This window comes from Taudactylus pleione, unplaced genomic scaffold (assembly GCF_031769625.1).
Source record: "Taudactylus pleione unplaced genomic scaffold, aTauple2 ptg000041l, whole genome shotgun sequence".
NCBI classification, from domain to species: Eukaryota; Metazoa; Chordata; class Amphibia; order Anura; family Myobatrachidae; genus Taudactylus; species Taudactylus pleione.
The window spans coordinates 53,986,677-54,008,744 of record NW_028284443.1 but is presented as its reverse complement, the minus strand read 5'-3'; the positions used below and the strand labels follow the sequence as shown (position 1 = coordinate 54,008,744).

Genomic DNA, 22,068 nt, shown 5'->3' with positions numbered 1-22,068 from the left:
GCACTGCTGGACATCTTCCGATTTTGAAGGGAAGGAAGCATGATGTGTCTTTCATCTGATGCACTTAGTTTTTTCGGCCGACCACTACGGTTCTCAATGTTACACATTTCTTTGCGCTTCTTCAAAAAAGCTTGAACAGCACATCTTGAAACCCCACTCTGCTTTGAAATCTGGGAGAGACCTTGCTGATACAGTATAACTACCTTGTGTCTTGTTACTGTGCTCAGTCTTGCTATGGTGTATGACCTGTGACATGACACGGTCTTCCACAACCTCACCTTTGAGGCAGAGTTTGGCTATTCCTCACCCAGTTTTAAGCCTCCTACAGCTGTTTATGTTAATGACTGTGTTTCAACCTACATATGAAAATTATGATAATTATCACCCTGTTGGTATGATCTGTTAATCATATCCCTGACTTTGTGCAAGTGTACCTACAAGAATTAATGCTGTATTGAAGGCAAAGGGTGGTCACACCAAATATTGATTTGATGTAGATTTCGCTTTTGTTCATTCACTTTGCATTTTGTTAATTGACAAAAGTAAACTATTAACGCTTCTAGTTTTTACAGTATTTTTACTTTGTAGCTTTTTTGTCCACACCTGTCTAAGACTTTTGCACAGTATTGTGTGTCTGTATATATATATATATATATATATATATACATATATACACACACACACATATATATATATATGCAAATTAATGAACAATTATTATTGTTTCCTTTATAGTTTTCCCTGCTTACATCTTTTTAATTAGGTTATACGTTTGCTTCGCAGCTGAAAGATGCCTAGATCATCAACTGTGTGTGTAATTACCATGACACAGACAAAACTCACCTCCGTGCATTGCTCTTTATCTCTTCCTGAAGGCTAACTGGATAATCAAATTGTGAAAAATTAAACTAGGAGGTTTTTCAGAACTTAGAGATAAATATAATTTTGTGTTGAAAGTATGTGATGTATAGTAACCAGCGCAGGTTACAGTACATCACATACTTAAGTTACAACTTAGGCTTGCCATGGAGGACAAAAACATTCATGTACATTTCATTTACTGAACAATGACCTATCATTTAAAAATAGGAAACTAGAAAAACATATTTCCATTGTTATTTTTACAATCACTATATGGACCTCTAGTTTAATAGAGATTGTACTTTCCTTTACAATGCAAAATGCAGAATTATAGAGGGCCAGTTTGTTAACCCTGTATAAACATATGGTACAGGAACAAGCATCTTCCAGTGAACAGTAAATAAACAATATTTCTACGAGGAGATGAATTTTGCTACTTCTTACAAAACTATAGAAATGCATAGCGTATGACAGAACAGTGAATGCATGTACAAAGAGAAAACTAGACAAAATAGAAATTGCATGGTATACAAGACATGCAAAACACAAGGTTCATGAATCAACAAAAAGGGAGTCCTAAACGATCAGATCCTGCCCCATGGGAGAAGGGAGGGGGACATCTCACACTACAGGAGAATGATGATTGGGGAGAGGAGGAGGAGGCTCGTCTCATACCAGGTAGTGTAGTGAAAGCAGTGATGAATCTGCCTGCGGAGTATATGAGAGAGTCTATAAAACTCTCCCTAATAGTAAAGAACATTTTAGTGCAGATCTCCTTATGCATCGAGGCCTCCACCCACTCCATGCTAAACACAGAGTAGACAGTAGAGAGAAAAAGTTCCATAGTGGGGGATGCACCTGAATATAAGACCGGAAAAGCAGGCATCTTCCACCATGGGAGATATGGAGGAAGTGGTCTACTACATCTAGAATGTGCCATTCCGGGGACAGCTCAACATAATTAAGCAAATGAGTGGAAGCATAGAGCTGAACCTGCCTCCAAAAATGTCAAATGGTTGGGCAATCCCATATGCAGAGGATGAAAGATGTAATGTCAGTGACAAAACACCACATAGGAGAAAGGTAGCTCAATAAAAAAATATCCAGGAACATCTCCCGGTATGAGCTAGCAGTAGGGACTGAGCAGTAGTAAAAGAGCATCTGGAAAATAATTTCCAATGACATGTGTGGGAAGTCATCTAACCAGTAAGAAAAGCTAGCTCCTACAGGAGGCTTAATTAAAGGTAGAGCACAAACATTTATAATGTATGGAGATAATCTTGCCGTCAGGGGTGAAGACCATGGAATCAATGGCATTAGACCAGTCAGAGGGGGACAGGGTGTGAGTTACTAAAAGGATAAAATTAAACGTGTGGTTGACAGCAAATAAATGTATGGGAACAATGGTATCCACGATATCATCCATCTGTAGAGGTTGCTATATAAATATGATTACCAATGTTATTAGGTTAACTATACCCTTAGTTCTCTATGATTGAAAAGGATAAGAGGCTTCACTATGATATAATTCTAAATGATGTAACATGGGTAGAAGTAACGAACTGTAATTATTAAGGCCCATCTTTTTATTAACGGCTTACCACATTATCCATGAGTACGTGAGGAGAGGGGTTGTCCAAATTCTCCAGATAGAATTCTGATTTATGGGTAAGGAGGAGATTAGACGGATATCAGCAAAAAAGTACTGGTCACTTGTGGAGGTTGTGGAGGTGTGAGTAGATAGAGGTAATTCTCTGATCACTTGAAGGACGCTTGCAAAACTATAGAGTTTAATACTGGTGAAGGTAATGCTACCATTAGTGGGGAAGCTGCAGGAGGTTGAGGGAAATTATTCTAGGGCACCAGTGGCGCCAGATGAAGGCACAAAATGTACTACTAAGCAGACTGTCTTTCTCCTCGGATAGAACAATTGCTAAAATTGGTAATGGATAAAGGAGTTTGGGGAAGCTGTTCATTTTGAGGAGGTTGGCAGATGAAGACTATGCCAGCTGTGGATCTCTGATAATATAAGGAAAGTCATGAAAACTGTACTAAGAGTGCAGACAGTGTATAGTTTTCTGGAGTTGGGTACCTACAGTAGATAGGGGAGGGATTTATTTGCCCATGTCACTTTAAAAGATTCACTCCAGGGTGGTTTCACATCTGTACCAAGAGACAAAGCCAATGATCTTGGCTAATGGTAAAATCCCAAATCTGGCCAAATTCCTGTAGTTTATCCCATAAAGTGGGAGAGAACAAGGAGGGTTTGAAATATGTAGCAAGAGGTCATGAGCAAAAGCTGTGACTTTGGTACTTACACTGCCCAAAGCAATCATGAACTGGAGAATACAGAGGAGCAGGTTAAAAGCCAGGTTAAAGAATAGGGGGAGAGTAGGCAGCATTAATGTGTTCCCCTGAACATAGTTACCTGCCCTCTCAAAATGCCATTGATATTAAAAGTGTAGAATGGGGTAGTGTACAAAAAGCTGACCAGCCAGGAAAAATCCAGGCCAAAAGCTCTCGCAGAAAAGATGCTGTATGTATTAAAGTGTTGTAAATATTCAGCTTCAGAGAAGTCATCATGTTAATTACTGGTGAAATAAAAGTAAGGTCACTATGGCCGTTTCATGTAATAGTGCGAAGTGAATGTACTCCCACACATAACTGGAGGGGAACTTATTGAAATCATGGGCTGTCTAATGGTGGAGAAGTCCTTTGATGACCAATTTGTACTGTGGAATGAATTACTGTGGAATCTGCCAATAAAGGTTTAAAAAGAAAACACAAAAGGAACAAATGTGAACACCATGAATTTACCAACCTCACTGCTCTCTAACTCCTCCAGCTGTGCTGCACCATTCTGCATCTTCTTCAGATCTGCTTCTTCCATTGTAAAGTACCAGGGCCCCTTGTCAGTCCCTCCTGATGCTTCTCCATCTTCTTCCCTTTTTTATATAAAATTACAAAATATAAACATCTACTTTTCAATGTCATCGTACTAAACCAGGAATTGCCAACCTGTGGGCTCTCCAGCTGTTGTAAAACTACAAGCCCCAGCATGCACTGCTTCAGTTTTGTTATTAGGGAATGCTAAAACTGTGGCAGGGCATGCTGGGATGTGTAGTTTCACAACAGCTGGAGAGCCATAGGTTGGCCAGGCCTGTACTAAACTAATCTTACAAAAAAAAAAAATGGATCCCAGTGAAGACCAAACATATTACTAAGCTCCTAAAGCTGGATGGATAACATCTGTATCACGGTTACGTGTAGGGCACAGAGTTGTGGAGACTGACCTTTGCAGGGTCCCATTCAGAGCTGTGAATGAAGACTTGCTTAGTGCATGAATAGCGTATATGCTTTTTTTTCACGCACTGTTCTATTCCGACTGGAAACTAACTGAATATATTCCGTATGCGAGGTGAAGGACTGAACAAAACGTACTTCAGCTCAATGCATGGAAAATGGAGTGGGGACTTAAGGCCCCCATACATCAGAGATTGCAGCAATTGTGCAATTTGCAATCGATTGTGTATAAAAATCTTTCCCTTTTTCAATCGATTGCTGATTGCAGAGATGCCACAATCGATTGAAAAAGGTAAAGATTTTTATACACAATCGATTGCAAATTGCACAATTGCTGCAATAGATGGGGGCCTTTAGTTGTCTTGTAAATGATTACAATAGATTACAATACATGACATGATTACAATAGATGACATAGTCTAGTGCACATACAGGCAGTTGTGGCAGCCAACTATGGCATTGAGTGCCGCCCTGCTATGAGCAATGCACCAAACTGCTTACAGGATGTGTGCATGCTTTATGGTCAGTGAGCAGATTTAAGCATCAATAAACAGTAGCAGTTATTCGGAGGTTTGCAAATGCTATGATCTCTTTCCATATTCCGTTCATTGGAAGCATGGCAAGTTGTCATTACTTGCCATAGCAGTAGTAACAGTTATACAATAACTGGAGATGGCTGGCATGTCTCTGATATGCACGGTGGGAGCCCGTAGCGCCTGCCAACCTCTCCTCCCCCAATGGCGAGATATGACAGCCGGGAGGAGGGTAAGTATAGCTGGGATGGAGGACTGGACAGACAAAAATATTTGTGAGTACAGTATTTATTTCTGTGCTGACAGTCTGCTGTGGCATAACCTGCCCCAAGAGCAATTATTATCATTTAATTAAAAAAATCTTCATTTTCCAGGATTAAATTTGCTTTCATTTAATAGTTCTACTTATCAAGCCAAAAAATCTTGTACCTTCTTATTGGTTACAAATAGCAAAAGTAGTCAAAAAAAATCCATAACTGATTCATTTTTTTTAGATATAGATTGTGGCGAGAGCCGGGTATTGGGCATTTCATAATAAAGGTTAAACCCGCCTGATGTTTGTTCTCACCAGGGACTTTGCGAGTGCCTACACAGTGTAATGCAAACTTGTACTGTTATTTGTTACACATATCACATAATGATGTTTTTAAATATCGCTGGGTAGGTGCTGCATGTAGGAATGTCATCTTACCAAACCAACAGAAGTAGCCATGAAGAAACAACATTAGACTGAAAAAGTACCTCACAGGATAACTCTCAGAGCAGTCAGTGGTAATCGGGCAGAGAGTGGACTACAGATCCATTGTGACCGGTGTTTACTTCCCATTGTTTAATCCTGATTCCAAGTAGACTTTGCAGGGCCGGACCCAGCAGGAAGGTTACATGAAACAGTACAGAGATGGGCAGAGGGGATGGACACGGATAGTGAGCCCACCAGTTGGAACCACTAGAATGCCTAGTGGAGGGCTTTTCCCACAAAAGGTTTGTGTTTGGTTTAAATAGGGGTGACAGACCAGGATCAGGAGTTGTTTTGGGGAATGGCTAGGAGGTCAGGCACAGTCAGGCCTTCCACTATGGAGTACAACTGGTGCTGGACCACGTTGTTTTCAGCATTCTGTACACAGCAACTGGACTTGTAGTGACCTGAACTTTGTACCTGGAACCTTAACTACAGTAACCTACCTGGCAATATGAATAACAGTTCTGGAGTATAGCTGTCAGTTAAACAAAGTGCTCTATATTTCCAACCGTGTTGCATGAGAGATCTAAACAACTCAGGGAAACTGGGTCAGAAAGTGTCACAGCAGAACACAGAAGGCATTTCTGACATTTCACTATGTAGTGCCCATAGACACTACAGTTACTTTTTTGTTTTAGGTAGACAAGCCCTTTAGATGAGTGCTGTAACCCAGATACATAAACAAATGTTTGGCATCTTCAATGTGATCTCCAAATAGTACGCAGGTGTAGGCTCAGAGCAGTGGAGAAATATTCCTTTTAATGGGCTAATTTTCATTCTTATAGATTTCCAGGTTTTCTAAACACAGTTATGTTACAATATTAAAGCATAATTTCTTCATATTATTCATTTCAGCTGCCGATTCTCTTTATAATGAAACGTACCCGTCTGAGTCGGAGCTGGAAGCCTCATGACCTTGCTCCATCTTCCACCGCTTGTACCTATCGATTAAGTCTGTTAAATATGATGTTTTCTTGGCATTGCGCACAATAAATTTGTGCTTTAGAAGTTCCTTTGCTGTTGGTCTCTTAAAAAAATTTTAAAAAAAAGTCAGTCTCTCAAAAATTGGAATCACAAAACATCCATGAGATAAACTTTTCAGGAATTGGAGAAGTGATATATATATATATTACACATAGCCCTGGAACCTCATGAGAAAGCCTCCTAGGTCCAGCCTAGTCAATAGCAACTATATCTAATCTCTGTGGCTACATAATGTTATAATCATCACCACCATGCCAAGATTACAAATCTATAGTTTATCTGCTAAATCATAAATGCAATACATGAGGCCAGCAAAGTCATTTCTGCGGACTGAAGCAAGACCAGAAAAGAGCTACCCGGGAAGCTTGGACAGAAATACTAAAACATTATTTCTATACTATAGCAGTATTTCTGTCCTGGCATCCATGTGCCCTATTCCACTCTGCACAGAGTATTACAGCTGCTGTGGGAGTGGGTGCATCAGCTGCACTATAATTTGTTCCCAGACTGTCCCTATTGCAGAGCTTCTTTCAATAAAAAAAAATCACAAGCAAAGTCTCATCTCAAGAGTCTAAATTCTACTGCTGTGGTCTGAGAGCCACCTCATCATGCCCATAAGTGGGTAGAGAGAGGATCATAATGCAGATGTGGGATCTGTAGAGTAGAAATGTTCTTCTGGTGGGGGGAATATTTTCTTTTTTTAAACAGAGGAGAGGGGACAAATGTGTAAATTTTGTGGCGTAAGAACTAAACTGTTTCCTGAATTCTGTGTGCCATTAATACTTTATAAATACATTAATGAGGTTGGCTGATAGAAAATTTGCCATTAGGCAACAAAGGTGGACATTTCTCAGGGACTGCTTTCAGTATGCAGCATGGTGAAGAACATTCATGGAAATAGGACATGGATGTGAACGAATATGAATAATACTAGTAATAAATCAAGGTGTGGAAATGTATAATAACAACAAACATGCTTTCAAGACTTACAAAACTGGGTTCTTTATTTAGACAAACTTCCACAAATTCTTTCAGAAGTTTGCTGTAGTTTCCTTCAAGTGTGGGAGGGTTGCTTTTGGGAATGTGGAACAACACTTTCATAGGATGAAGTTCGGAATGAGGGGGTTCTCCTTTAGCAAGTTCAATAGCAGTTATGCCTAATGACCAGATATCAGCCTGTAAGGAAAATAAAAATACATTTCTTATTTTTTTTTAAAAAGGGATTGTTGGTACTCACTGTTAAATCCATTTCTCTGAATCCATCTGGGAGACACTGCTACCATGGGTTACAGAGGCTGCTCAGTAGTTGGGCGCATAGGGCCTGATTCAGAGTTGAATGCTATTCCGATGTTCACGCAGTTGCGCTATTATTGGTGGTCTGCGCATGCGTCACAGCTGCAATGTGCAGCGATTAATTTGTGATTACAGTTGCAGTGAGGATTCAATCACAAATGATTGACAGGAAGTGAATGTTTTGTGGGAGGTAACAGGGAGTGGCGGCTAAAACGGAGGCTTGTTTCCGGCAGTGTCTGCGATCCTGTACGCAGATAACATGGCTCCAGCATCTCAGATACGGCGGCAATGCTGTGCAACCATAGATTCACTCAAGGAGTCGATGTTTGCCTGACTTGTGTCTGATGCCTCAATATAGGTTTCGGCGGCTGTTGCTTTAGCAAACAACTCTGATTAGGCTCATAGAAGGCAACTACTGGAACACCTCCCCTGTATACCTCTATCGCAATTGTTTTTCCTTAAGTAAACTTACAAAGTACCAAGGAACATATGGAGCCCACTGAAACTTTATACCCATCATCCAAAAAAACAGTGAATCAATGAGTGGGGCCCGCAGTGTCGTCAGATGGATTCAGAGAATTTAATTTAACAGCGAGTACCTAAAATCCACTTTTCTCCCTAATCCAATCTGGGGGACACTGCTACCATGGTGACGTACCAAAGCTATCTCTTGATGGGAGGGTACGCACAGCACCAGTAGGCCAAACAAAACATTCTAAGATAGAATAGGTCAAAACTTTAAGTTGCAGTAAGTATTGACCGAAACTAGTTGGCAATAGCACAAGGCTGCCAAGTTGAGGACACATTATGCGACGCTCAGAAAGTAGCACCGGATCATTTAAGGCTCTTCTCTGAAAAATTGTTCATCTGAGCTGATGAAAGTTTGATGGAAAAAAAAAATCAGCCTAATTCTCCTAACATATTAGCCAGAAAAGTCATGCTTGCCTAAAGTTAGGCCTGAGAACCTCAGATTCTCCAGATGAACCATACACTTAGTGGTCTAAGGGTAAAAACAACACTCTGAACTCCATCAGACCCTGTCTGTTCATCTAAGAAAAAGATTCCTCCAGAACCATATATCACTCCACTAATGTTAAAATTCTGAAACTGAAAAAACCTGTATACCCAAAGGTGTGTTGATCGAAGACAGAAAGAGCTGTTCACGAGGAAAGACTGCATCTTCCCAGCTCATAAACCCAGAAGGCTAGCATCTGTAGGCCTTAAGGTCCAGTCATCTAGAGAGGATGTGACCCTGGTTGAAAACACTTTTTGTTATCCACCAAAGAAGAAATTGTCCCCACCTGAAAAAACTGGATAACTCTGATAGAACCTCGTTTAGAGCAGCCCGGGAACGAAAACATAGCAATGTACTACTTCAGAGATTACACCCATCTAATTGCTACTGTATAGGAAATGTGTGTGCATATTGTACATACACACATCCGGTAAATAATGTGCACCATATACAAATCACTTATACAGTCAGGTGCATAAATATGGTGCATAAATGTTCCAAACAGTTGATTTGGCCATACCTAATGTTTTTGCTATCTCTCTGATGGGATTGTTTTGATTTTTCAGCCTAATGATGGCTTGCTTCACTGATAGTGACAGCTCTTTGGATCTCATATTGAGAGTCGACAGCAACTGATTCCAAATGCAAATGTCACACCTAGAATCAACTCCAGACCTTTTACCTGCTTAATTGATAATGAAGGGAATAGCGCACACCTGTCCATGAAATAGCTTTTGAGTTGATAGTCCCATTACTTTTGGCCCCTTAAAAAGTGGGAGGCACATATAGAAACCGTTGTAATTCCTACACCGTTCACCTGATTTGGATGTAATTACCCTCAAATTAAATCTGAAAGTCTGCACTTAGGGCCTGATTCAGAGCCGCTCGTAAGCGGCCGCTTGTTCGCTCCGAGCGATGTTCGCACAACTGCGCATGCGTATGGGTCGTAATGCGCATGCACCAACCAGTCAGTGCGGTCGGAAATCGAGCGCTCGCAAAATAGCGAGTGCCTGCTAATATGAGTGACAGGATGAGGCGTTTGTGGGTGGTAACAGGGGAAGGTGCTTGAAAACGGGGAGTGGTGATCCGAACGCAGGCGTGCCAAACGGTCAAAACGGGCGTTTTAAGGGTGTGCATAATTAACAAAGCAGCGTCATCGGCCACGTCACTTGGTTGTCTCTTAGCCTGAACTGTTCGCATGATTGCGGTAGGAAAATCCTACCACAAGCACTGCGAGCAGTTCAGATGCCTTTCGATGTACTCGATTAAGCTAATAAATAGCGGAGATAACGTAGGATGCGAGCGGCCAGGGGGCGTCTTTACAAAATAGCGAGCGCATGTTTCGCTCGCTCGCTCAAACATAGAGGCGTCAATAGACCGCAAACAGCGAGCGCTCAATTTAAATATCCGGCCCCTTTTTCTGAACGAGCGAGCGCAAATAGCGTCCGGCTCTGAATCAGGCCCTTAAAGCACATCTTGTTTGTTTCATTTCAAAACCATTGTGGTGGTGAATAGAGGCCAAAATATGAAAATTCTGTCAATGTCCCAATATTTATGCACCTGACTGTATATAATCAATCTGAGGAAATAGGAGAAAAGTTCTCTAATTTCTAGTCATTCAATAAGAACCACACGGTTCAATGCTCAGTGATACAAAAAGCTCTAATAATGATCCACAGATTAAATGTACTGTGCTAATGAAATATTAGGCAGCAGATTTAATAACCTGCCAATGGTTGGCGGCTTTGACCAATCGATTTAAAGCAGCAATAAAAATAAATAATAAATCAGGCTGGTTTAGCATTTTTGGCTAATGGGGGATGAGAGCAACATGGGGAAGGACAGGAAGAGAGCTAAAGCCAGGGGAGGAGCAGGGGAAAAGATAGAGAATCGTGGCAGAGAGCGTAAGAGAGAGACGCAATGGGAAAGAGCGGTAGAGACAGAGACGAAGTGATAGACAGAGGAGGACGGGGGAAGAGATAAAGCCAAGGGGAAAAAGCTGGGAAAGGAGAGAAAGAAATGGGAAGGTGGGGCGGAAGAGAGAAGAAAACAAAAACCCGGCAACAAAGGGCACAACAGCTAGTGACCTGGCAACTAATGTATTTATAAATAGATGTTGGTATTATCTTGTTCCTGACAAAAGGTATGTGCATATCTAATAAAATGCTCCATATAATTTTACTTATGCTTGAGTATTACTTATTTACTGAATAAAAAATGAATCTAAATCTTGAAGCTCAGAAATTCATTTTTTTTTACAAATTAAAATATTTAGGGGTTGATGTACTAAGCCTTTGAGAGAGATAAAGTGGAGAGAAAGTATCAACCAATCAGCTCCTGTCTTTATTCAAACACACTGTAAAGTGACAGGAGTTGATTGGTTGGTACTTTATCTGTTTCCAAGGCTTAGTACATCTACCCCTTAATGTCTAGTGTGAACTAAGCAGTAAGATACTGTGCAGGTTACCAAAGTTGTTCTACAGGTTTATTAAGTGTTCTTTTACACATATCATCATCAATATTCATGAAGCCTTTACCACAGAACACAAGTATCCCAACCCTTTTATTTGTGTACAGACAGTGATTCATCACATTATGTATGGTATTTAATTACCATCCGACACAAGAAAAAACAAACAGGTAGAGTCACCATGTCACCTTACCTTGAAGTCATATGCGGATTGCTTTATGACCTCTGGTGCCATCCAGAATGGCGTGCCAACAAATGTATTCCTCTTAATCTGTGTATCTGTAAGCTGGCCGGCTACACCAAAATCAGCCAGTTTTACCTCTCCGTGTTCAGACAACAACACATTGGCAGCTGAAAAGAAATGCATAATAAATATAACAGACTTTCACCTACAACATCATGGCACACACATGTAACTGTGTACTTACCCTTAATATCTCGATGGATTTTCTTTTCTGAATGTAAATAATCAAGACCTTTAAGTATTTCCCTTAAGATTGTGGCAATTTGTGTTTCATCTAAGTGACCAGGTTCCAGCTGTCAGAAAATTACAAAAAACAAATCAATTATACATGAAGAGATCAAAATAAACTTTACAAAATAACACCTACATTATCTCCCATAAAACCAGGATATACACATCACCCTATAACAGCAGTATCAATATAGAAAAAAAGTCGATTTTTGTGTGTAACTTGCGCTCATAGACCGGCAGCTGGGGTCCAACCCGAAAAGGTCACCAACCCTTTTACCACACAACACACATACAAAAGAGGGAAGGCCACCCAGCGCTGATCTGAAAAAGACCGTCAATATCATAAATAGTTCCTTTATGCAAAAAATATATCCAACATAATCTTCAGGGGGGTCCAATCAATCGATTTCTTTTGTTTGTTGTATTCATCTACCTCAATTACATGTTCAAAGGCCCCCTTAGGGTGTACACCTCGAGGAAGGAACAGGGTTCCAAAATGAGTCGGTGGTGTGGGAGACTTGACTGCTACCCAATTGGACTTAAGAGGGGAGTATTCTGGATTGATCTGGGAGGAGATGTATCCGGATTAACATCCATCTACCCATGTTCTTTACAGTGCTTACCTCTAGGCCTACTTTGGTACGCAGGAACCCTAAGGGGGCCTTTGTTTGTTTTATTCATTTACCTCAGTTACATGTTCAGTGTTTTGTTCTGTCGTAAATAAATATCCTTACTGTATCACAAGATGGAAGGTCGTTTTTTATGATTTATGTTTGAGGTCTTTGGGAGAGTCGATCATAGTGAGACAAGTGATTACACGGAAAAAAAACGTGGAGGATCCTCTAAAGATACCTTTATGTGTACTCATCTCACCGTTTTGAGGTGAGCGTTTATCTATTCAAGCACATCAGAAATCGATTGATTGGACCCCCCTGAAGATTATGTTGGATATATTTTTTGCATAAAGGAACTATTTATGATATAAATTGTCTTATTGACGGTCTTTTTCAGATCAGCTCTGGGTGGTCTTCCCTCTTTTGTATGTCTATAACAGCAGTGTTAGACAATATAGGGCCTGATTCAGAGCCGGACGCAATTAGCGCTCGCTCGTCCAGAAAATAGGGGTGGCTATTCAATTGAACCGTTCGCTCTTTGCGGTCTGTTCACGCCTCTAGGTCTGAACGAGCGTACAAAACTTGCGGTCGTTTTTTAGGAAACTACGCCCCCTGGCCGCTCGCATCCTACGTCATGTCCGCTATTTATTAGATTAATCGAGTACATCGAACAGGGTATGAACTGCTCGCTATTCTTGTGGTTGGTTTTTGCTACCACAATTTTGCGAGCAGTTCTGGCTATAAAATAACCCAGTGACGTGGTCAATGACGCTGCTGTTTTAAATATGCACACCCATAAAACGCCTGTTTTGACCTTTAAGCACGCCTGCGATCGGATCTCCACTCCCCGTTTTCAAGCACCTTCCCCTGTTACCACCCACATACGCCTCTTTCTGTCACTCAAATTAGCAGGCATTCGCTATTTTGCGAGCACATGAATTTCGGCCGCACTGACTGGTTCGCGCATGCGTATAATGATCCGTACGCATGCGCAGTTGGGCAAACATCGCTCAGAGCGAACGAGCTGCCGCTTACGAGTGGCTCTGAATCAGGCCCATAGTGTCGTATTCCAGACCCTATAAGTAACCATATCAGCAGGCACTGTAATGCAAGATAAACAAGTGTTACTAGCTATACCAAACAATTCTCACATCAGCCACTTCTGTCTGACCAGATTTTCTATCGCCTTCTGACTGTTAAGGCGGGTATCCACTACCCGATTAAACAGAGCGATTGAACGATAACGACATCGTTATCATTCAATTGCTCGTTACTCAGACACAAATCGAGCATGTCGGGAGCGCGCATTGCTGGTCGTTTCCGACATCAATCGTCACCCGAACATGCCGGTCAATCTGCCGCTGACAGATTGGCCATGTTCGGGGATGATGGAGGGTGCCTACACTGAACGACTGATAGTTCAGTGTTGGCACTGCAGGGGATCGGGAACGACGGTACGATTACGATGTTGTAATCGTACCATCTTTCCCTAGTCGGCATGTGGATGTGCGCCTTTAGGCTGGATCAGGCACAATGCAATTCTGCAGAAAGGTTTCCATCAACCAACCTGTTTAATGTTGTATTAATGTACCCCATAGCGTAAAACATGGTGCTAATGTAGAGTTGAAAAGAAATTAAGCTGTAAAACAAACTGTAAGCTGCACATAAAATGTGGTATTTATGCCCATAACACACAGCAGATATACTCTTCCTCCTGGTGACTGTCATCATCATCAGTCTGTATTTGCTTCAGCCCTCAGGCACCTAAAAGTGATACGGCCACTAAGCGGCTTTAATGTGCCTCTCTATGGATCTGGTCTGACTCTGTTATTAACTCTCCAAGTGTAAGGATGCGCAAGTGTTAGATCTGCATATGAATGTTGGCATACGCTTTGTGACCATGCCAGTATAAATTTGCCTATTTATGGTCAGCAGTTAGGCACATGCCCAACTCAGTACAAGTCACCACATGTTCACAAGATGAAGTGGAATCGGAAATAAAAAAATAATAAATAATGAAGCGTCACTTGCACCATGTTGACAGGCCAGGTACTAGATTGTAAGCTTGCGAGCAGGGCCTTCCTACATATATATCTGTCTGTTATTACCCAGTTTTGTTCTACTAATGTTTCCAACTGTAAAGCTCAACAGAATATGCTGCGCTATATAAGAAACTGTTAATAATAATAATAATAAATAGTTATCCTAAAGCCTCCTAACTCCTTCACAGGGCTGCAGTCAGACTGTGCAAACTTCTATCCTCTTCAATAGCCAGGTGCTATAAACACAATAGTGACAGTCTCATATACCTCCCTCACTTGCCAACCCATTTCAACGCAGTCAGCCACGGTGACCATTTGTTAAAGCCTGAAGTGGTTCACCTCCTGTTTCCCTAGGTCCTTGTTTACTTTGCTATGGCTCATAAACAAAGACTACCCAAAATGTTCCTCCTGTTAGCTTGTTCAAGCCAAAGACATTATTCGTCCTGTTCCACCCCAGACAAGAGTTTTCCAGTCCTGCTTCTTTTCAGTACATAGATATTTTTTGATAAGTCGCCCATGGATCCTAGGCTGGACGGACCGTTACATCTGATTTTGGGAAAGATTATTTCCATGGACAGGGCTGGATTAAGGTTTGTGGGGGCCCCAACACAACTAAATAGGGGGCCCCTACTGAAAATAGTTAATATGATATGTTGCATACTGGGAGTATTTACAGCATGTGTGTTAAACACACTCGAGTGCTCCCCAGTTCACACAAGGCCACAGTGCCCCCAGGCTGGTGATGTAGCTGAGTGTGTGAAGGGGGGGGGGGGGTGGCTGGGCGACCTCTCTGGTTGCCCTGTTAATCCATCACTGTCCACGGAGATAAAGTCTGACCTGAAATGTGATGTGCAGGATTTTAGAGACCAAGCCAATTATCTGGAAAATAAAATGGAGAAATTGGTGGCTTACCACAATGACTTGATCACGAACCTTCCCACAATGAACTGGTGGCTCTTGGGGCAAGATTACCGATTATGAAGATAGATCCTACTGCAATATTATAAATATGCGGGGTATCCTTGAGTATGAACAACTCTGGTCTGATATGCTTTGTAATGGAACTGTTCTGCAATTACTGCCAGAGCTATTTTATTCTAAATTTCTTGTGGACCATATCCACCTACTCCCCAAAGCCCCATCTGCTCTTGAGGGTTCCCTGAGTGATGCTATTATGCAGCTCTGCTACTAAGGAGCTGATACTACATTCTGCTCATATGTCTGAGTCTGCTGGCCTGTCCTGGGTGACTTGCAATTGTATGGCTACACTGGCCAAGAGACATTCCTTCTCCGGAATCTCCACAGCACTGCGCAGGGCCCAGATCCCTTACTGCTAGGTTTTCATTACAAAATTCATTGCCACATGAGAGGGCATGATGCTGAAATTTCTTTCCCCGGAGGATGGTGCCAAGTTTTTGAGGGTTTTAGCAGATTTTGTAGGATGATCCCCCATCTGTTCAGCACTTCCCTAGCTATTATGTCTTGAAGTTAGTTCTGTGTGTTTCTTTGACTTCTATGTGTCACATGGATGTCTCTCACGCTGTGGAGGCTATGAATCTGTGTCTTCGTTACATGTTTTTCCCTATATATTTGTTCCACACAAATGTCTACTAGTATTATGATAGCACATACTTTAAAATTAACATAGAGATGTGCAGGGTTTTTTTTGTGAGGGGAGTTCATTTCAAAACATTGACCAAGTAGTGGTGAATAAAACCTCCCCACTCTTCTGAACCCTCCCATCCATCTAGTCCACAGGTTCTCAAACTCGCTCCTCAGGACCCCAAACAGTGCATGTTTTCAAGGTCTCCTCCCAGAATCACAAGTTATATAATTAGCTTCAGCTGTGAATCTTTTAAATGTGTCAGTGAGTAATGAATACATCTGTGTACCTGCTGGGTGACCTGGAAAATGTGAACTGTGTAGGGTCCTGAGGACCGAATTTGAGAACCATTGATCTAGTCCAATAAATGGATCTCGCAACAGTTTAAGACTGTTTCTATTCTCCCCATTTCACGGTCTGACCATGCCTCCTAAACATTAGGACTGCGATTCCTTTTTGGCCCCTCCTAGGCCATGGAGATTAAAAGAGGCTATATGTAGACTGTGTTATGTAAATTTGGTCTCTGGGGTAATTTTTTGGATGCCATACTAGTCTTCATCCCCCTCAGCTAATGGTTTTCTTTCCTAAACTTTTCTCATTAGCAATGGCACTAGGTAAGGTTGCTCCTTGTCCCCTCTTATATTTGTCCTTGTCAAAGAACGATTGGATCTTTAATTCCACCAGAGGTGCTATAGTTTCAGGCTCTCCCCATACACTAGGTCTCTCTGCTGAGAACGTACAGTATTGATTTTTTATCTCTGCTATTCACTTTGTTGGATGCCTATTCCGGTTCTTCCTAACAGGCGGAATTCCTACCCATTAATGTTCTGCCTGGAGCTTTCCATCATCTCCAACTGACTTACACTTATACCTAGCAGAAAGTCCCAAAGTTATTTTAGGCATCAATCTCATGAAATGGGATGATGATTTATTGCATTGTAACTACCATGCCCTTCTGTGTAAGTTGGAGGCCTTCAAGATGGACTAGATGGCTTATGAGGTTTTGTGGTTGGGTAACAAAGCTGCTATTAAAATGATGTTCCTCCTTAAATTGCTCTATCTTGGTTGCTGCCAGTGTCATGGGTTTCACACATTTTATTTAGTTTTCAAAATATATGTGTGGAGGAGTGGGAGAGCCAGGCTGGCTAGGAAATATTTCATGCTTCCCAAATCAGATATGGGATTGGCTGTCCACTTCTATCCCCAAACCATGGGTCATGATGTCAACCTAACTTTCACTTGTTGTGAAATTTTTCATGCCTCTACCACTATATATACTGTAACCATCATTGATGCATGGGAGAAATGTTCTGATGCTTTGGGGGTTTTTTTCACCGCCCTTGGCTAAATGTAAAAATTACTAGTCTTAATTCCAAATGTTAATTTAACTGGCTGGTACTGTAATGTTCTTTGTACACTGCAGGCTTATATTCCGGTGATGTTCTATTGTCATGCACCCAGCTGTGTGACACTAATCACTTACCTCAAGGGGACTTCTACAAATTTAGCCAAGTTCACACCCGCTTCTGACCTCAGTCTGAAAACGTCCTTGAGAAAATTCATGCTAAACTGAAGTGGGACCTGGGTGTGCAGTGGGAGGGGGACGAGTGAAGAGACTATACGCATCACGAATTTTAAAATGTCTAAGTGCATTAATCATGTAGAGACGTATGTTAAATCTCGGTCCACAGAGCCTACATGACTCCAAACAGACCGCAGAAAATGTGACCCTCCCGATCGCAGTTCTGTTGGCGAGGTTCTGGTCGGGTGTTTATGTTTGTCAAGTAGTTTGTAGCTACCCTATACTTCTTCCCTTTTCAAAAGCCATTGAAGATCTTATACTTAAGGTTTTGCATCTTTACCTTTACCTAACCTAGATATTGTACTTCTACAGTGGTACCCGCCTGCTGTCCCCACATATCATATGATATGTCCTTTGCCGAATCCGTATAGCAACAAAAGCAGCCACTGCTCAGCTGAGAAAAAGTAATTCCTCCCCCACTCTCTCTATGGTCAGAAAGAGAATTCAGCGCAGCTTTCTGACCGAAATGATGAATTGCCCGATTCACCCCTCTTCCTCTATGACCTTAGATGTGCTGCTTGCACTGTGTAACCTCCCTGCATTGTGTGCAGGAGCTGTGTGATCCACAAAGATAATAAGACTAAGTCCAGTCCCATTCTCTGCTTTATGGCCGCTGAGCTTCATCTGCTCAATAAGAGCTGTGGCTGTAGGTTGGGCACAATGCAGAGGGAAAAAAAAAAAGGGAGACCAAATGGACATAAAGCTGTGGACATACAGGACTTCCTGACTCTGTAATTTGCAAAAAAAATTACCCAATTCTGTCCATTTCTGTAAATATTAAGCCTACCAAGTCCCACTGAATATTACTCCTGGAAAGCCATAATATGAATGGGTATGCACATTGACAGTAATGAGGTGGACATGGCAGTATAAAGGTGGTTTTTCTTACACAACACAGCAACAAGTGATGAAAACCAGCTATGAGGCATGACACAGATTGAGAATGCCTTACCATTTACCATTGGAATCAGTGCTGCAAACTTGGCATCCATTATTTTCAAATATGGCTGCCAGTGAAATCACAATCAAGGTCTAATTGAGTATGCAGAATACTTGCCATCCCATTTATAGAAGATCTAGCACGCTTCCCTTCCCAAGCATTTGTTCCAGCAGAGAGTTCAGTAGACAATGATTAATTGCCTCTGCAAGTCTATTTATACATGTACTGCATTAATTTGATATATTTTAGCCTTCATCCAATTAGCTAATTTGTGTAATCGGTTGTGGTTTCAGTTTTTTTAACCTAGCATTTTGAGATGAGCAATTATCTAAAAACAGCTATGAATGCAACTAGAAGTTCTAAATGTGAGATGGCATTAACATGTCATACTGTAGAGATCCAAAATAAAGCTTTGTAAGTGTTTTACACACACCAGGTCCAAAGCAGATCCTCCTCCAAGGTATTCCATAATAATCCATAATTTTGTGTCCTACAAAATAAAATTATAAAAAAAGGTTAAAATATTAAAATATGACAGGACACAAACTATTGTATTAAATATATTAATATAATCCAACAAAGCCCTAAATTTAACCATCGTATAGAAATTTACAAACATTTATTATTTGGAGGAAACCATTTAGATCACAGGTTCTCAAATTCGGTCCTCAGGACCCCAAACAGTGCACGTTTCCCAGATTCCCTCACAGAATCACAAGGGAAATAAGTAGCTCCAGCCGTGGATCTTTTAAAATGTGTTGGTGAGTAATGAGTACACCCAGGGCTGCCATCAGAAATTGTGAGGCCTGGGACTGACGAAATAAGCAGCCCCCCTCTCTGGTTTATTAAATCTGTACCAGACTAGTGCCCTGCCCTGACCTTTTTCGCATCCCACTTCCCTTTTGCCCCCGGTTTATTAAATCTGTACCACACCAGTGCTCTGCCCTGCCTAGCTCTCTTTTCCCCACTTCCCTTTTCCCCTGGTTTATTAAATCTGTACCAGACCAGTGATCTGCCCTGCCCAGCTCTTTTTTGCCACTTCACGTTTCTCTTTGGTTTATTAAATCTGTACCAGGCCAGTGCTCTGCCCTGCCCTTTTTTTGCAACTTCCCGTTTCCCCCTGGTTTATTAAATCTGTACCACACCAGTGCTCTGCCCTGCCTAGCTCTCTTTTCCCCACTTCCCTTTTCCCCTGGTTTATTAAATCTGTACCAGACCAGTGATCTGCCCTGCCCAGCTCTTTTTTGCCACTTCACGTTTCTCTTTGGTTTATTAAATCTGTACCAGGCCAGTGCTCTGCCCTGCCCTGCCCTTTTTTGCAACTTCCCGTTTCCCCCTGGTTTATTAAATCTGTACCACACCAGTGCTCTGCCCTGCTCAGCTCTTTTTCCCATCCCACGTCCCTTTCCCCCCCTGGTTTATTATATATGGACCAGAGCAGACCAGTGCTCTGCCATCTGCCCTGTCCAGCTTACTTACCTTATTCCCTTGAAGGCGGATCTGGAATCCTTCCTTCTGGCTTCTTCTCTTCTTCTTTTCCGACAGATGCTGCACTTTACACACCGCGGCTCCTCCAACCTCTCCCTCCAGCACAGCAGCGTCATGTCATGTCATGAAGTCACGCGCGCTGACTCCAAAACAAACTTTATTAAATACATAGGGGCCGGCGGGTGTCCTGGCTCCTATAGGTTGGAGAACTTGGCCGCCGGTGGCGGGCGGTAGCAGCTGCTGGGCTCACATTCTTTTGATAAAGGAGGTAGTGCAGGGCTGCAGGCTGTGCAGTGGCAGTAGGAGTGGGCAGGCACCCCCCCCCCCCCTTCTGTCAGGGCCCAGGATTCCAGTACTGGCAGCCCCCCCTGATGGTGGCTCTGAGTACACTTGTGCTCCGGCTGGGTGACCTGGAAAACGTGTAATGTTTGGGGTCCTGAGGACAGAGTTTGGGAACCGCTGATTTAGATTGATAATTGAATAATCTCTTCTTTACTGAAAGACTGAGCTCACTATAGGGATTGTAACATTAATGGCCACATCCAGGTCCTTGAACATAAAGTTTTATGGGCCATGGGTCATTGTACTAAATTTAGCCTTATCTCTGGCAGCTGGCTTGTTGGCAGCAACAGCAGGAATCCAAAAATCATCTGGCAGTGACGTGCCGCCTTTTTCTACATACACTGAATTGCATCAGTCCTGAGTGCATGTGCAATAAAGGAAATGCAACAGGAGTCATTAGGTTTTATAGACACCCAGCCCTTTTCTCACAAATGGAAACTTATTAGGACCAACAAGGCAGATAAACAATAACAAAACGGAAAACCATCTAAATATCAACCTTTTTAAAAAAAAAATAAGTTATATTTTCAAACACAGGACGTGCTTCCTATTGTTACATTAGTTTGGCTGAAAGTGCTGCAGTTTTGTCAGGAAATTATCTATTGGTATAGTTTATTCGCTATGAATGCATGCTGCCCTCTTTAATCTATCCATGCTTTTAAGAATGATTTACTAAACTACAAAATATGAGGGTACACAGCACATATAATTTGTGTTTAAATTGGATTATTTCTGAAGTAAATGAATAAAAAAATAAATGCACACTCCCTTTCTCAGTATGGGAAGTTCCTCTGTACAAATACACTGTACTGATATTTAGGAGATAACACTGAAAAGAGAAAGCAACTTCTGTCATGATATACAACTGTGCTTTTCACATAAACTGCACCAAGAAGATACAATAGGTATACCACTGGGTATAGTCTAACATAAACACACCAGACAAAATAATATGGAATGCGGAAAGACAAGGTGGTATAAGTTCAACGAAGCGGGACGTGAACATGCATGTGTAGATGGTGACACTAAAACTATTGGATGATCATTGTGAATGTCTGAGGTATTGATACAATGCGGATTTGTTTAAATATTGTTTATTTTTCAGGTGGAGCCATGGGTCGTATACGTGACGTGACTGAGTGGAAAAAGGGAGCCATTGTTTTTGGCTGAGAGCATGGCCATAGGAGGTGGCGGCATTTGTTGGTGTGCCCTTGAAGACAGTGAGCACTATCCATCTACAGTGGAAAAAGCATGGACACCAAAAATCTTAGCGGTTGAACAGTGGCAGAAAGTCAATCATGACAAATCGAGACCACATGCATTTAGGGCTCCTAGCAACCACCAATTGGTTCCAAACGCATCAGGCTCTGCTCCAACAGTACAATGCCGGACCCAGCCAAACAGTATCAGTAAGAACACTTCGGCGCAAACTGCATCGGTTACGAATTTTCAGTCGTATAGCCCAGGTGCGTCCCAGGTTAACAACCATCCAAAAGAAACAGCGTCTGACATGGGCCTAACAGCATCATCACTGGACCATTGAACAGCATCATATGGTCTGATGAATCTAGATTTTGCTTATATTCCAATGACGGCCACTCCAGAGTCATGAGGAGGGCTGGGGAAGTGTTCCAACCAGACTGTGTCCAAAGAGCTATGCAGAAAAGAGGTGGAAGTGTCATGTTTTGGGGATGTATTTCGAGTGCTGGAGCTGGTGTCCAATCACATGAAAGCGTGGTCTATGTGATATTGTTGGATCGTGCAGTTTTGATATTTGTCCAGTC

At 41.8% G+C, this 22,068-nt stretch overlaps 1 protein-coding gene across 2 annotated transcripts in view; it reads right to left on the bottom strand.

Moving 5' to 3' along the window:
• STK24 (serine/threonine kinase 24) overlaps window positions 1-22,068 on the bottom strand; it is a 64,055-nt gene that overhangs the window by 6,000 nt on the left and 35,987 nt on the right. For both annotated transcript variants that reach the window (XM_088456983.1, XM_088456992.1), the window contains exons 3-8: window positions 18,888-18,944; window positions 11,627-11,735; window positions 11,392-11,549; window positions 7,411-7,596; window positions 6,321-6,463; window positions 3,683-3,806 (exon numbers count right to left, since the gene is read on the bottom strand). In XM_088456983.1, coding sequence (XP_088313109.1) covers window positions 3,683-3,806; window positions 6,321-6,463; window positions 7,411-7,596; window positions 11,392-11,549; window positions 11,627-11,735; window positions 18,888-18,944 — 777 coding nt within the window. The remainder of the gene's footprint in view (window positions 1-3,682; window positions 3,807-6,320; window positions 6,464-7,410; window positions 7,597-11,391; window positions 11,550-11,626; window positions 11,736-18,887; window positions 18,945-22,068) is intronic.